The sequence below is a fragment of the Hibiscus syriacus genome, unplaced genomic scaffold (assembly GCF_006381635.1).
Source record: "Hibiscus syriacus cultivar Baekdansim isolate YM2019G1 unplaced genomic scaffold, ASM638163v2 tig00007041_pilon, whole genome shotgun sequence".
NCBI classification, from domain to species: Eukaryota; Viridiplantae; Streptophyta; class Magnoliopsida; order Malvales; family Malvaceae; genus Hibiscus; species Hibiscus syriacus.
The window spans coordinates 108,912-125,849 of record NW_024062123.1 but is presented as its reverse complement, the minus strand read 5'-3'; the positions used below and the strand labels follow the sequence as shown (position 1 = coordinate 125,849).

Here is a 16,938-nt window from a genome sequence, read left to right as displayed (position 1 = left end):
TGGCGGAGTTCCTTGACCGTCGAGTCCCTGCTAATGTGAATCCAGTTGGTGGGGTTTTCTCATTTGACGTCCTCATCGATCGTGGTACGGGCCTCCTGTGTCGGATTTATAGACCGGCTACCGGTGAAGAGCCTCAGCTGAATATTGTTGACCTTGAGAAGCCTGTTACAGCTGAGGTTGTCCCTGTTATAATTTTCTTTCACGGGGGAAGCTTTGCACATTCCTCAGCGAATAGTACTATATATGATAATCTGTGTCGGATATTGGTTGGTACCTGTAAGGCTGTTGTGGTCTCGGTGAACTATCGGCGTGCTCCTGAAAATAGATATCCATGTGCTTATGATGATGGGTGGACTGCTCTTAAATGGGTTAACTCTAGATCATGGCTTCAAAGTCGGAAAGATTCGAAGGTTCATATATATTTGGCTGGTGATAGCTCCGGTGGTAACATCGCACACCACGTAGCTCTGCGAGCTGTTGAATCAGGAATCAATATATTGGGAAATATATTGCTCAATCCTATGTTTGGTGGACAAGAAAGAACTGAATCCGAAAAGCGTTTAGATGGGAAGTACTTTGTTACACTACGAGACAGGGATTGGTATTGGAGAGCCTTTCTCCCCGAGGATGCAGACCGGGACCATCCTGCATGTAACCCGTTTGGTCCCAATGGTAGAAGTCTCGAAGGAATCAAATTCCCGAAGAGTCTTGTGGTGGTTGCTGGCTTTGATCTTATTCAGGATTGGCAAATGGCTTATGTTGAAGGGCTCAAAAAGGCCGGCCAAGACGTTAAACTTCTATATATGGAACAGGCTACGATCGGTTTCTACTTGTTGCCAAATAACAACCACTTCCATTTCGTTATGGATGAGATAAGTAAATTCGTGAGTTCTGACTGTTAATAGAATTAACCAACTGGCAGCGGTGTACGAAAGGAGCTTGACAGTCCACTAGTGGCCAACACTAAGTTTGCAGTTCACGGTACTACTGATCACTATAATATTAATCATGGTGTTATTGATCTCTGCTTATTTTGCCTTATATGGTGGTGAAGCGGTATTTCAGCATGTAGCTGGACCACTAATTGTTCCGGTCTGCATTCAGTGAAGTTCACGGCGATTATAGCCTTTTTGACTACGTTTGCAGATCTCTAAGTGTTACAAACTCCGACAACATGCCCCAAAGGAGAAGATTCGGTACCCGATCAAGGGATCGGTGTACCCAGTTAATGTTATATATGTTTTAGAACATGGATTAGAAAAGTTCCACTGTGTTGTGACCCTGTATGTCTATACATATCACGTGTTGGTATATAAAAGGATGTTTACGTGTATCGGTTTTTTTCGCCTACTGTTATTAGATATTGTCCCTGTTTGCCACTTTACTAGGAAAGTGTAAAAATACAGCTATGATTTATAAGATTGAGAAATTTTGGATTACGTATTTCTGGCTTTATACTATTGAACCGTACAGGTTCCATGGGACTGATGAGAAGAACTTATGTTTGCTTGTTTGATTAGCTTCAAGTTAACCTTGTTGCGTGATTGGTGTTTTGCTTCAGTATGAACATCTAAAACGACAAAATCAGCTGACGTTCGATCCCGGGAAGATAGTTTCGGAGACGACTGAACGAGGCACGAAATCTGGCCTCCATTCCTTCCATTAAATCCAACCAGGACAAAGGGATTTTAGTAGTCCCCCCATGGTTTGAGATTGGGATTGATTTTGATGCATTCTCTTGTCATTTCTTGGATGTTTGTTTATGAAGCTGCATACAAAAATAAAGAAATTGGCTTGTTTGCAAAGGGAAATCAAAGCACACATGCATGCATATACAATGGTGGTTGCTATTTGGATGCATTAAAGGGGACCACCTTGAGAAGGAACTTGCATCTTCTTTTCTAAGCTGTTAGGATTTTGCTTTCATGTTGCTACAAGAATATTTACATAAATGTTGAAAAACAGCTCAGCCTTTTGATAAAGACATCATCAAGCCTGATTTAATTTACTTTCATGAACCAATTAAAAATAGGAATAATGTCAAAAAAAATGCCCCTATTGTTTAGTCATTTTAGCCCCTATTCTTTTATCGATATTTTTTCTCTCAATATTTAATTTTAAAGCAAAGGCACCTCTATGGATGAAAACCATTAGGTAACAAACAATTAACATTCTAAAATAGGGGTATTTTTATCTTAAAATCAAACGTTGAAGGGTGAAATGCTCGAGAAAAAGAAAATAAGAGTCAAGGTGACTATTCGCTCAAACATTAGGAGTCTTTTTACACTAATATGAAACGTTGTGGGGAGGGGGGGACAAAATACTTTAAAAAATAAGAGTCAAAATGATTATTTTAATAAACGTTTGAGCAAAAATTTAATATCATTTCCAGGGTTTTAAATTGCATTCGCGGTCACAAAATTTTAATATCATTTCCAGGGTTTTAAATTGAATTCGCGGTCACATTTTCGCTCGCGTCGCATTTATCACGATTGCGGACATAACGGATGTCATTGCGGTCATTGCAGTCGTGAATTTTTTTAAATGTCGCACAACTTTCCCTAAAATGACTAAAATAAATACAATTAAAATAAAATTGTAAATTAAATTGCATAAATTTAGATTACTAAAATTAAGACTAAATTAAATAAAAATTAAAGTTTACATTTTAAACTAGGAATTAAATTATAAATTCTAAAAGTGAGAGGGATCTCAAATTAATATTTCTTTTAAAATTATATTTTAAAAATTATAAAAAAAAGAAATAAATCTCCCATTCCCCGACCTTCCTTCCTCCCTTCCCCGATCTTTCTGGTTCTGTCTCCCCCTTCCTCCTTTCTCCCATCATTGTCTGAAACAAAATGATTCTGCCCCCTTCCTCCTCCCCTTCCTCCTTCCCCCATCATTGTCTGAAAAAAAAACTGCGCCAAGGTTGAATATGTTGTTGCATCCCGTTATCGGCGCAATCGTCCGTTTCCCGTTAAATTGCAGGCGCAATCGACCGCGATTGGTGTGAATTCGTGACCCACCGCAAAAACAATAAAAATCGGTTTCGGCTGGTGGTGCGACCCGCAATATCACGGCCGCTATCACGTTTTATATATATATATATGGAACGCTATTTAATACCCTGATCATTTCTAAAAAATATATGGGATTATCATGCATAAATTAATTGGCTAAACAAAAAGATTTGAGTTTGGTTTTTGATTTGTTTTCTAGTCATGTGCTCGACTAGGATAGCATTTGTGTCATTTGAAAATTTTGATAAAAATTCCAACTTGATTATGAATGGTTTCCCATACAAAAGTTCTTAATTTTACCTTTCTAAAGTTGATCCCTTTTCTCCAACCTGGATGATACTATGTTTCAGAATATAAAAATGTCTAGTCTTTGGAATAATGATTTCCCATCCCAACTCCCATACCATTTACTTTGAGAGATTTATGGTAATGAAGGCCTTGAATCTTAAAACATTGATGTTCAGTCAAATATTATCACAGAATTATCCCTTTATGATGACCTTGGAGAAAGTTACAGTGCCGGAAACAAAGATCGTGAATAAAGGTGTAAATGAATAGAGCGTTCAATGAATTTATAAATCATTTGTACAATGTTCATTTACGTTTGTTTATCAAGTTAAATAAACAAGTATGAACAAAATTTTTATATTCATTTAATAAACAAACAAACAGAAAAAGGTGTATCTGGATTGTTTTGTTCACGAATAAACTCATTCGAAAGCTAGTTTATTGACTTGTTTATCTACTCATTTATAAGCTCATTTATCTTGTTCTTCTATTTTTTTTATATTTTAAATATTGGTGAAGATAAGACTAAAATGGACATAGGGTGAATTCAGAGTTCAAACTGTGAATCCTAAGGAGCTTAAAAATTATTAGCGTAATTTCACTATTTAATTATTATTTTTTATTTAATTAACTTTTTTGAACAAATCGTGAACACTAAACGAACTGAACACGAACAAAACCTTATTTATTCAAGTTCGGGTCACTTACACCCCTAATTGTGATAGTGATTTGGGCAGGGTAAGATTGGATGAAGGTAAAAAAAGTGAGAGACAATGTTGTCTACCATCTAAATAAAATAGTTGAAATGTAATTCATTTGAGCACAATTAAGTAACAAGAAAATAGATTCTTTGGGTTAAATTACAACAACAAAACAAAACCCAATTCCCATATGCAATGGGGTAAGGGGGAGGTAGGGTAGTAGGCTGCCCCTAACGCCAGGTTGAGAGTAGCTTCCGTGGAAGACCTCCGGCAGTCAGAAAATTAAAATATAGATAAAATCAATGCATGTATAAATAAATACATAATACATAGTTGAACAGTATTCATATGCATCATTAATATCATATGCGCGTTTGTAATGGCAGTAATCCTTGCAAATAAATCCCTGCGAAAAAATCTCTGCATATAGACAGAAACGTAAGACCCGACTAAATTTAAAAGTGAAGAGAATGTTACACAGAAGTCAACGATAGCAAGCCCAGTTCTAAGCCTTCATAAATACCAATAACAGAAACGTATAAAAAGTAGAAGTCATGGAAATTACTACAAAGGTATTAAAAGAAGAACAGAGATGAACACCCTAGAGATGTGACCCACACTACTCGACTACCCTAGTCTTAAGTCCATACTTTCCTATCAGAGGTCATGTCCTCGGTAAGGGCTAAATCCATCAAATCAGATCTCAAGCAGTCTTCCCACTTCCGCCTTGGTCGTCTTCTCTTTCTGGCACTGTTGATTGTAATCGAATCTACCCTCCTGACCGCATCCGACGGTAGTCGCCTAAGGACATGCCCAAACCACCGTAGTATTCCCTCCCTCAATTTTTTGGAAACAGGCACCACCCCAAAGGACATCCTAATAGCAGAGTTTGTTGTCATATCCCACAGAGTCCTACCACATGTCCATCGAAGCATTCTCATTTCTGCGGCCTCTATCCTCCTTACATGATTCTTCTTGGTTGCCCAACATTCTGATCCATACAACAGCCCTGGTCTTATTGACATTCTATAAGATTTCCCTTAAGTTTTAGAGGCACCTTCTTGTCACACAAAACTCCAGTAGGCCCTCCACTTTAGCCATCCCGCCTTTATACGGTGTGTAACATCATCTACACCCCCATCTTTATGTATCATAGACCCTAGGTACTTGAAACATCTTTGAGGGGGAGAACGTGTCCTTCTATGCATCTTCTACATCTTCATCATTTTGGTCCCCACTGAAGTTTGAACATAAATACTCTGTCTTTTCAATATTGATCCTTAGACCTTTTTCTTCCAAAGCAGTCTTCCAGGTAGCCAGTCTACTATTCAACTCAGATTTTGTTTCATCAACTAGGACAATGTTGTCAGCGAAAAGCATACACCATGGTACACCGTCTGGTGTCGCACAATAGATGTCGTCCATAATCAAGGCGAAGATGTAAGGGTTAAGAGCCGACCCCTGGTGGAGTCTGATTTCCACCGGGAATACCTTGGTGTCGCCAACTGTAGTCCTGACGTGTGTAGTAGATCTATAATACATATCTTGAATCGCCCGGATATAAGCAGTTGGGATCCGTCTCGTTTCCAAAGTCTTCCAGATCGTATCTCGGGGAACGCTATCATAAGCCTTCTCAAGGTCAATGAACGCCATGTGAAGATCTCTAGACTTTTCCCTATATTTCTCCATAAGTCGTCGAAGTAGATGAATCGCCTCCGTGGTAGACCTGCCTGGTATAAAGCCAAATTGGTTTTCCGAAACCCTAGTAACTTGTCTCAACCTAGCCTCTATCACCCTTTCCCATAGCTTCATAGTATGACTGAGTAGTTTAATACCTCTGTAGTTACCACAACGTTGAGGATCTACTTTATTCTTATAGATTGGTATCACTGTGGACTCTCTCCACTCCTCTGGCATCTTGGCAGTCTCTAAAATAATATTAAAGATATTGGTCAACCACTTAACTCCCTCTTCTCCTAGGGCCAACCACACAGTGATAGGAATTTGATCAGGACCGACAGCTTTGTCCCTTTCCATCTTTCTAAGAGCCATTTTGACTTTCTCAAACCCAATCTTACTTGTAGGGTAGTCATTGGCCGTAGTATGATGGCCGGCTGACCCATCAACGATACTATCTCTACAGGGAGAGGCACCGTCATTAAATAAGCCAAAGAAGTAACTACCCCAAACCCTCTTAATATCATGATCTTTCGCTAAAAGAACACCATTGTTGTCCTTAATAAACTTAATGCTACCTAGATCCTTTTTCCTATTCTCCCTAGATTTTGCAAGCCTGAAGATGTCGTTTTGTCCTTCCTTGGTGTCTAATCTCTTGTACATTTCCTCGTATGCCTTATCCTTTGCTTTAGCCACCGTTTTCTTGGCTTCCCGCTTTGCCTCCTTGTATCTTTGTTTAGCTCTCGACCTTTCTTCGTCGTCATTGTATTGTAGAAACTCCTTGAAGCAAGTTTGCTTTGTCTTCACCACCACCACGATTCTTTATGTTCCTTGGCCTTCCCTGTCGACAACCCCAGGGTGTTTTGCCCATCTCTCTGATGGAATTCGCCATATTTTTCCATAACAAATCTGCATTATTTGAGTTTGTAGTTCCAAAACCTGTATTAGACAAAACCTTACTCCTAAAGTCATCATCTGTCGCTCAATGTAACTTCTTCCAAAGGATCCTAGGTTTACCCAGTTTAGCCCTCCTCTGAGTGCTCCGCCCGTATGGTACGCAGAACACCAAAACCAACAATTTGTGTTGTGATGCACATGCCTCTTCAGGGGACACCTTACAGTCAATGCAAGCCCATCGATCCCGATTTTGAACCAGGATGTAGTTGATTTGGGTACAATGTTCCCCGCTATAAAACGTAATCAAGTTCGCATCTCTCTTATTAAATAAGGAGTTAGTGACCACCAAATCGTGTGCAGTAGAAAATTCAAGCAACGTACGTCCCTCATCGTTCCTACTACCATAACTGAAACCCCCATGAACACCGTCAAACCCGTCGGTTGCACTACCTATATGGCCATTGAAGTCTCCCCATATGAAAACTCTTTGGTCCTCCGTAATGCTCCTAAGTACATCATCTAACTGATCCCAGAAGCAACGTTTCTCCCCCTCCCCTAGGCCAACGTGTGGGGCGTACACTGAAAGGACATTCACCACTTCCTCTTCTATAATAACCTTAATCATCATGATCCTATCCCGGTATCTACAAACTTCAACTACATTTTCCTTGAGCCTAAAGGATACCAAGATACCCACCCCATTTCTAGCTTTATCTACGCCTGAATACCACAACTTGTACCTATTACACTCTCTGGCGCGAGCCCCTTTCCACCTAGTCTCCTGAATACATGCAAAATCTATTTTCCTATTATTAAGTACGTCGGTCAGCTACAGCAGCCTAGCATTTAATGTGCCTACATTCAACGAGCAAACTCTAAGTCTAGTCTCATTGTCACCACTATGTCAAGCCCTCCCCCTATACGCCCCATGGGCTCTAAAAGAAGGACATGACCTCAAGTAATCATCTATAGTCGAAGCTATGAGAAACTATGAAAAATGAATCCAAAGAAGACAGAAGATGCACCAGAAAACGCTAGAGAATTGAGGGGTACTAAAAAGCCTAGTTGGTTACTAAGTACGATTTTAATTTATTGCTAGTAAGTTTATTAACAATTATAAGATAAATTGTGTAATTAGGTTAATAATAATAATAAGTAAGTTTATTAACAATTATAAGGTAAATTGCGTAAACAGATGTACGGACGTCAATGGATTGAGAAACGAATTTCAAACAATATTTGAATTAACAATAAAAACTATTTTTCTTGGCTCCAAAACATAAAACGATAGTTTTAGAAAATATTAGAATCATGCAAATACTACAAGATCGCAAAAAATTAAACTGAAAATTCTAGAGCTTTTTTTCCCCAAAACAAGATAGTACAATATCTTTATTGACCCCAGAAAAGCCAAAATTCACAAAATCAACTATAATAAAAATTAATCGTTCAACAAAATCAATTCAACAACGTTTAGATCTGACCCGATCTATAACGAACCACAGTCAAGAATAAAAATCCAGTAAAAAGGAAAGAAAAACAACCCTGAATTTAAAGAAAATGAAAGATATTACCTGCGAAAACATATATTTTGAAGTGAAACTAATGAAAAGAACAACAAGACTCGAAAGAAAACGAAGAGTTTGAGCAGCGCAGATGATGACAAGCCCCAAACACAAACAAAGGCTCCGTGCAGTGAAGATGGAAGCAAGACTGAAGTTATTCTTTGGGTTAAATTATTGTTCCCAATGGCCATTAAACCTTAAGCTACATTTCAATTGGAGATTGATGTAATGGCCATTAAATCTAAGTTGCAGTGATGCATGTATATGTACAAGGAAGCATATACCTATTCAGCTAATGCCTTGTACTCCAAGAAACTACCATATCCTAGAAAATAGTAACTTCAGCTTCAATCAAACAGAAATCAAGCTGAAAGAAAACTGATATAATCCGAAAATACTCTTTGCCTCCAAAAGTTCATTCTGCAACCTATCTATATCTTCAGCCATCGATCCGCAGCGACTCTCGATATCCTTCTTTTCCTTCATTAGGTCATGCCATTCAGCCTTCTGATGTGCAAGTTCTGTTTTAGCTTCTTCAAGTATCTTCTCCATCTCTGAAACTTTCAATTTCAATCCAACACCATTCTGCTTCTCCTCATCCAATACTTTCAAACAATTATCCTTCTCATGTGTCAATTGGTCGAATGAAACTCTGATATCACTAACTTCAGATAACAATTCTTCGTTCTTCTTATTATGAGTCCGACATGCCTCAATCATCCTATTGACAACTATCCACAGATCACACACACCTTCTTATGGCTCGAAATGTTCAGTCTCCGCGCTAACTTCTTCTCCAAGAAACTCCTCAAGGAAGTCCACAATCTTGTTCTGCAAATCCTTTAGTTCCTTCTTGTTTGTTTCCAACATTGTTCTAGCTGCATCTCATTCCTCCAATAACTTCTCGATTCTTCCCCGCATATCCTATGACTTGGCCGTTGCCATCTCCAATGGTTTCGAGGTAGAATCCTTCTCCTCTTGTAACCTCTCAAGACTCATTACTATTGCTCTCTTTTCGAGCTCGAGTGCCTTGGAGAGCAAGATTTCCTCCTCCTTCCTCAAATTCAATACAATCTCACTGAGTTCCCTTTTCCAACTCATCAAATTTCATTCTTTGGTCAATTTTCTCTATCTCAATCACTTCCTTTCCCTTCTCGAAAAATTCAATTTTTCTTCTCAAAGTCTCAACTTCTTGGACCAAATCTTCAAGGTTTTTTTTCCATCAAATCTTTCTCATTCACTAATTTAAACTCTTCACCTTCTCCAATTCCTCAATCTCCAAAAGAAACCCATAACATTCCACTTTCAGTTTCCTAATTTCTTCCCCAAATTTCCTCTTGTTTCCCTCCATTGCCAAAATCTTCTCCTTCATCAAGCTACCCTCAATAGGCTGCAACTCAAAATCATTTCTTGCAAAATCCGTTTCTTTACAAGCCAAACTCAACCTTTCTCTCTCACTTTCAAGGCTACATAGTTCATTCACCCTACTATCCAACGCCCCACCCATCTCCTTCATTTGACTCTCCATATAAACCCAAAGCAACCCGTTCTGCAACTCTGAACTCATACGTTTAATCAACTCAGCGCCAAGGGCTTCATTGGCTTGAATCAAGTATTCAATCTGACGTCTATTTTCATAGGCCTGCTTGACAAGCAAAGAGTTAAGAGACTGAAGACTCTGAGCCTTCTGATTAGGGTCGTCCATGGAAGATTCTGTAAAGGTCGAGTCTTTTGCAGGTTCTTGAATTTTTGGAGATGGGTTTTGTTGCTTGGGGCCTTTGTATTTACGGGTAGATTTCTTCTTGGCCATTCTTGGAAGTATGGGAAAAAGGTGGGGTTTTTATGGTGGAGAAAGAAGATATGGTGATAGTGATGAAAAAGGTGTGAAGCAAGGAAGGAGTTCTTGAAAAGATTTAAATTTGGAAAAATCATAAAATATATGATTTGTGAGGGCTTCTATAATAATAAAATCATGTGAGCAAGTGAATGTTGGCATAAGTGGGTGAAATTAAGGAATTTGAGTTTATAAGGATGATTTCGAATTCTATCACCGTTATTTTTTGTGTGGGTAATCTGTAAACTTTTATGTAAATTTCAATTGAGTCTTAGATATGTCCTAACATTGGACTGGGAGAGTAACTCATGACCTAAACTTTATTGTAAAAAAATTATAAAATTATGTGAATGTGATTGCTTTTTAATCCCGGTTTTAAGATTTAATGTTTCAGGTAAAATTTATTTATTTATTTATTTTGAAAGAAATAATTTTTATTTTTAGTTTCAAACAAAAATATAATTAATTCAATTTAAATACATTGTAATTTGTCATTTTCAAATGTGTCTATCATTAATTTTCAGTGTTTAAACGTGTCAAAATCAAATATTATATATATTTTTTATTTTTTTGTAATTGAAGAGTAAATATTTCTTTTAAGTAACATTTTGAGTATTTAACTGTTTTGGTTTAATCAAAAGGAAATTTTTATTTTTTTTATTAAGTATAAATATTATATTATCAAGTTAAATTTTAGTATTTGAATTTATACAAGATAAAAATAATATGAATAATTTTAAGTACCGAATCAATTAATAAATCTCTTTAACTTTTTTAAAATATTTAAAATAAAGGTTTATGATAAAAGTAATATCAACATTTATAGAATCAATTAATAAATCTCTTTAATTTTTTTTTTAATTTTTTAAAATATAAGGTAGTTATATATGTGAAAGGGAATTTACCATTAATTTAATATTATTTTTTATTATTTGCACGAACTTGGTCATCTCAGCAATTAAAGAGATGGTTATTGTTCATATAAATCTTATAAGTCATAGATTCGAACAACCACCTCTATAGAGGTGTTTGAGTTCATTATCAAATAATCTATAAAATAAATACTACTTTATAATCATTTCAATTTAATAAAAAATATGTTTTTTTACTATTTATCATTCTTTTCGAAGTTTGGAATGAATACTAAACATCATATTAATTACGTCACTAAAATGAATTTAAAAAATTATTTATCTTCCTGATATACATTTTGAATAGTATGAAATGATTATAAAATAATATTTATTCAATATTTTGTTAATCTATTGATAACATACACCCTACACAACTACTCAAATACAAATATTTTGATTAAAATGAATTAAATAAACCCAACATAATCTTACTTTTATTTAAAGTCAAATATAAGTTAGCATTGTGCATGCATATATATATATATCACAGGGGTTAGTATCTATGAAGAGATTTTAAACGATAAAAATGAGTGATTTTTTTTTTATAAAAAAAAAACTCTAAACGAAATATCCATGCAAATATGGGAACTTTTAAAAATTTCCATATAGTTTATGCCATTCTCTTTCTGTTGGTTCATCATGAATCTCTTGCTTTATATTCCACCCCCTAAATAAACCTAACCCATTACCATTTCCTGCTTCAATCTTCCTATATGCCTTTTTCCTTTCATCTCTCTGTGTATAAACATTTGAAGCTATAGTGTGTCGTCGACTATGCTGGATTTTGTATGGAATAATGAAGTTCGAACGTTTCTCTCTAAGACTCAAAGGTTCTTCTTCTGTTTATGAGTTTTAGGGACCATGTTTTTCAGTTCTGTTATGTTCATTTCTCAGTATATATATGTTTTCTTGCATGGGATGTTAATGGAAGATGTATCTTTGTTGGAGTGATCAGGGTGATATGGGCAGTAGCCTTGATCGGAAGTCTTGGAGCTTTGATTGCGTTGGTGGATCTCGACGGTGTTCGTCGACCTCATCGGATTCTGGTCGACACGGATGTCGATACCGATGATGTTTTTGCTCTCCTTTATCTCTTGAAGCAAGACACAACACAATTCGATCTGCAGGTACAGTAAACACAGAGTCTCGATCGGAACGTTTCTCCCACGTCGTTTTACACACTGGAATACGGCCGTCGCCCACGTATACGCCTATGGGCTATGACCTTTGACGTAGGCGCACGTGGGGACGAGGATCATTATTCAAAGCAATATACTATATAGTTGTTCATTGTTTATCTATAAAAAAGGTCTAAAAGTGGCTGCATGCTTATCTAAATGTTATCATCTTCCATGGGGTTATGATTGGCAGGCAATTACAGTGAACACAAATGGATGGAGTGATGCAGGGCATGCCATTAACCATATATATGATATTCTATTCATGATGGGTCGTGATGATGTTCCTGTGGGGATTGGAGGTGAAGGTGGCATTTTGCATAATGGCACTATCCTTCAAGATGTTGGTGGCTATCAACCCATAATTGACCAGGTTCAGGATCATCTCTCGAACTTTTTGACTAACCGATAGACGCATGCCACGTGTCGTCGAAAAGCTATATAGTCTGTATATATATATATATATATGAATATAATGGAAACCCCATGATCATAGGTATAATTATGGGTGATGATGAAATGAAGAGAAGGAAGATGTTGACCATTTTTTTTATATGGCAGGGGATGTCAACAGCTGGGGAATGTAGGTACAGACAAGCAATTCCTGTGGCACAAAGAGGACGGCTTGATGTCAATTCTAACTATGGCATTAGAAAAGCTTTCCTTCCACAGGTCCCCATTTCCTTGACTGCAAATCCGAATTATTATTTTTAATGAATACCGTGCCGATCGTACTTCAGCGTTTAATATCTTTCGATTCAAGCTGTGTTTCGAGTTCCATGACATCGTTTTTTCCCCCAACATGACATAGGGTGGCAGGAGATATACTCCTCTTCAGCAACCCACGGCACAACAAGTGATGATAGATGCAATATCTTCAGGTCCCACAACTGTGTTTCTCATGGGTGCACATACAAACTTTGCCATCTTCCTTATGAACAATCCTCACTTGAAGAAAAATGTCAAACATGTTTATGCCATGGGAGGTTCCATTAGACCGAACTGTCCAAAGAGTGACGGTTCGGAAAATTCAAGTGAATGTTCCGATGTCGGTAATCTGTATCCACAAAATAGCAATCCGTACGCTGAGTTCAATATGTTTTCAGATCCTTTCGCTGCCTACAAGGTATTCGTTTGATCATTTTCGTTCAGCATTCATGGACTCGGTTTTATCCGGTATTTGAATCTTTTCGACTGAGCAGGTTTTGCATTCTGGTATCCCATTTACACTTATTCCTCTGGATGCAACTAGTACCATTCCTGTAACTAAGAGTTTCTTCATGGAGTTTGAAAGGAGGCAGGGTACTTATGAGGCAAAATATTGCTTCCAAGCTTTAAAGATTATTCGCGATTCCTGGTTAAGTAACATATTTCATGAGGTAATGTCCCTCGAAATCTTAGTGGTTCGTGCTTCGGATTTGTAGACATTCAACTCACTGATGAAATGTTGCAGCAATATTGTATGTGGGACTCTTTTATGGTTGGCGTAGCATTATCTATAATGCGAAACTCTCACTATCATAATGGAGAAAACGAGTTTGCAGAGATGCGATACATGAACATAACCGTCGTTACCTCGAACCAACCTTATGGAACATTAGACGGCTCAAATCCACTCATTTCAGGGTATTTGATGCCAAAGTTTAATGTACACAAGAATGGGGTTCATAGTGGCCATGTTCAAATGGGAATGCAAGACCACTTTTGCCTTCAGAAAGGAAAAGGACTATGTCAGGTATTAACAGTACATGCTCTAGCTGATTATACATGTAAGTTTTCATGCATCGGTTCTCACATCGTTAAGAAATTCGACGTTATCGTTTGAAAAACACAGCTTCTTTCAACTATGGGATTCATCATCTTACAGAATTGTACAATGCTAACAGGACGGTTACACGAAAGAAGATACCGGAGACGATGCCGTGCGTGTTCTCGTTGCAGTGAAAGCTAAAGAAAATCATGATAAGGGAAGCTCACTTGTGAAACAATTTTATAGAAATTTTCTGCATGTAAGCTCCTATACATATTTTTATCAATAACACCATTATTATGTTGTTTAATTTGATTAATTCACATACAAGTAACCCAAAAATGCTTAAAGGTGCTAGTTTAATGTGGTCAATTTTTGGAACTGAATTGTAGGTTATAAATAGCCCCGAGAGAACTGGAAGGTTTGATATCAGAAGCCAATACCCTTTCCACAAGGAGGTTCTTTATAAACCAGATTTTGGAAAGAGGACGAGGGGAAAACCGACTGTTTTCGACATGGATATGAGTGCCGGGGACTTTCTAGCTCTTTTATATCTCCTCAAGTTACCTGTGGAATTAATCGACCTCAAGGTAGTTTATGTCGGATTGGATTTGCTAGGTCTAACCTCAATGTAGACTGCAGATCTCATGAGTTAAGCATCTGCAACTTTAAATTGAATGAATATGACAATGTTCTGTAAATTATGTTTAAGCATTACCAATGTTCAGGCTTTACTGAAGTTCCTGATGATTTGACATTTCTATGTTCAAATAGGGAATACTGATCAGCTCAACAGGCTGGGCGACTCCTGCAGCCATTGATGTCGTATATGATATACTACATATGATGGGACGCGATGACATTCCGGTTGGTCTTGGTGAAGCATTTGCAGTTGGGCAAGCCAATCCATCTTTTTCTGCGATCGGAGACTGCAAGTATTCGAAAGCTGTCCCTCATGGCAGTGGTGGTTACTTGGACTCCGACACACTGTATGGACTTGCTCGCGATTTACCTCGAAGTCCAAGAAGGTAAATTCTAAATAATACTATGATAACAACAACTCAAAAATGATGCAGAACATGCATGAGCAGAAACAAGTTAAAAATATGTGGCCTACCGGCCTTGTAATGACTTTTCAGATACACAGCAGAAAACTCTGTCAAGTTTGGAGCTCCTAGAGATACCGATAATCCTGAACTCAGGCAACCATCAGCACGTAATGTTTGGAAGTATATAGTGGACTCATTGGATCTAGGAACAAATATCACTGTATTGACTAATGGACCTTTGACTAATTTAGCACATATCATTCTATCAGAGAATGCAAGCTCAGTGATTCAGGTAATTCATATAGATAACAGAGATTTCAGTCTCCTAATGATGGAGTTGATCATATATATATATACATATATTTTCTGATGCAGGGAGTATACATTGTTGGAGGACACATAGGCAATGCCAATGACAATAGTAAAGGAAATGTTTTCACGGTTCCCTCGAATGAATACGCGGAATTTAACATGTTTCTTGACCCTTTGGCTGCAAAGGAAGTTTTCACTTCGTCTGTGAACATCACACTTGTTCCACTTCAGATGCAAAGAAGAGTTAATTCCTTCAAAACGATTCTTCTCAGGATGAATGCCACAGCTCAGACTCCTGAACTTGTGTTTTCACGACGTTTACTTTCGAGACTTTGGCAATTACAACAAGAGCATTATAGATATCATCACATGGTAATTTCAGAAACCTTTAAGCATATATATGGTGATGTTTTAGTTCCTTCCGTTAAATATGATTCTTTGATCTGTGAAGTTTTACAAGTTTCAAATATGATATATTCTTGAATACTTTCAATGCAACTTATGGATGCAAACGAACTCAGATTAGATTGAAACAAATTTGTCTCTTCGCAGGATCTATTTTTGGGAGAGATCCTCGGTGCAGTAATCTCGGCTGGAATTTCACATCTGAACCAGACATTTGTGTCCAAGTCTCTTAAGGTCTCCGCAGACGGAGACCTTAAAACGATAGGAGAGATAACCATTGATGAAGAACAAGGAAAACAAGTGAATGTTCTGGAAAACGTTAATCCGGAGGCATATTATGACCATTTCGCTAGGGTCTTAGGTGATCACAGGCAGTCTGCTGTTCTGGGAAGCTTTCATGAGCAGGAAAGACTGTGGACTTCACGACCCGGAAGTACGAACATCGGTCATAATCAGAAGTTGTAAAAGTTTATTATAATTCAGCCTATCCTTTGAACAGTTTGGACATCCTTTTGAACCAAATTCTACTTGGTGTCCATGAGTTTAGCAACAAATGAATACAGAATGCCTCATAGAAGACACAGTTATGAAATCTTTGCATCAGTATATATCTAATATTATCATGCCCGTCTGTTGGTTCATGTTTCAGCTCTACGCACATAGCATCGTGCTTTCACGCCGTGATTTACGTGAGTACCGAATCATGCTCCTCGGTTCTTCGACATAAACGTAATGGACCATGCCTTTCATGTTTCAATTTCCGAGTGGTTGTATGTCTTACAACTATTACACCATATATATGCTCGTACCGCACACGGTTTTCAAATATGAACTCATCTCGAATGCATGTATCATTCCGGCAACCGAATTTCTACCTGTAGTGCTGAATCAATCATGGAAAACATTGCAGAACATGGTAGGTGACTCTGTTGGGTGATGATAGAACTGATTCCTAAAAAATACTATGAAAAGATGAACAGAAAACCATTTGATATTCTGTCATTACGGCATGTATTTTGGCTTAACTCGCAAGATTACCAGCAAACTAATCAGTGGGGGGGGGGGACATTAGAACAGTTTGACCTGATAAAATAATATATTCAATGAACGTGATGGAGAGATGAGTACTGAAGGGTGATTATGAAAACATTTTTGTACTTTTTAGATAGAAATCACCCCAACAACGTGGGGTTTCCACTCCATTTTCAATGCCCAAAATGCAATAGTAACCACTAATTTATAATGATATATACTGTATGCAACACTGAATGGTCGGTGATAATGTTTATTTGGCCAATGCATTTGTTTCTTTCCTTTGAAGATCTCCATCTACATACATACAGTA

The 16,938-nt window shown here is 37.5% G+C and overlaps 3 protein-coding genes across 3 annotated transcripts; 2 read left to right on the top strand and 1 right to left on the bottom strand.

Annotated features, from left to right (window-relative positions):
- Positions 1 to 5: 5 nt before the first annotated feature.
- On the top strand, positions 6 to 1,439 carry LOC120201161 (gibberellin receptor GID1C-like; the record flags this gene model as incomplete). The annotated part of the gene is made up of 1 exon (XM_039201827.1): positions 6 to 1,439. A coding segment is annotated over one exon (897 nt), but the record flags the coding sequence as incomplete, so codon positions are not given.
- Positions 1,440 to 8,502: 7,063 nt separating this feature from the next.
- LOC120201160 lies at positions 8,503 to 9,961 on the bottom strand. Its single transcript, XM_039201826.1, has 2 exons — positions 9,403 to 9,961; positions 8,503 to 8,903 (listed from the first exon to the last, which is right to left on the bottom strand). Exons 1-2 carry the CDS (start codon positions 9,959 to 9,961, stop codon positions 8,503 to 8,505), a joined length of 960 nt encoding a protein of 319 aa, XP_039057757.1.
- A 1,638-nt stretch (positions 9,962 to 11,599) lies between these two features.
- LOC120201166 lies at positions 11,600 to 16,133 on the top strand. Its single transcript, XM_039201831.1, has 13 exons — positions 11,600 to 11,729; positions 11,855 to 12,026; positions 12,271 to 12,450; positions 12,639 to 12,749; positions 12,889 to 13,203; positions 13,280 to 13,456; positions 13,531 to 13,812; positions 13,964 to 14,086; positions 14,220 to 14,417; positions 14,602 to 14,855; positions 14,967 to 15,168; positions 15,252 to 15,560; positions 15,741 to 16,133. Exons 1-13 carry the CDS (start codon positions 11,674 to 11,676, stop codon positions 16,056 to 16,058), a joined length of 2,697 nt encoding a protein of 898 aa, XP_039057762.1. The 5' UTR covers positions 11,600 to 11,673; the 3' UTR covers positions 16,059 to 16,133.
- The last annotated feature ends 805 nt before the right edge of the window (positions 16,134 to 16,938 follow it).

Bases quoted from the DNA above. Each gene is read 5' to 3' on its own strand.
- LOC120201160 (XM_039201826.1), bottom strand. From the start codon at position 9,961: ATGGCCAAGAAGAAATCTACCCGTAAATACAAAGGCCCCAAGCAACAA. The intron at 8,904-9,402 runs GTTTAAATTAGT...AGCCATAAGAAG, and splicing joins GGAATTGGAGAAGGTGAAGA to GTGTGTGTGATCTGTGGATA.
- LOC120201166 (XM_039201831.1), top strand. From the start codon at position 11,674: ATGCTGGATTTTGTATGGAATAATGAAGTTCGAACGTTTCTCTCTAAG. The intron at 12,451-12,638 runs GTTCAGGATCAT...TTTATATGGCAG, and splicing joins ATCAACCCATAATTGACCAG to GGGATGTCAACAGCTGGGGA. The intron at 13,813-13,963 runs GTATTAACAGTA...CAATGCTAACAG, and splicing joins AAGGAAAAGGACTATGTCAG to GACGGTTACACGAAAGAAGA.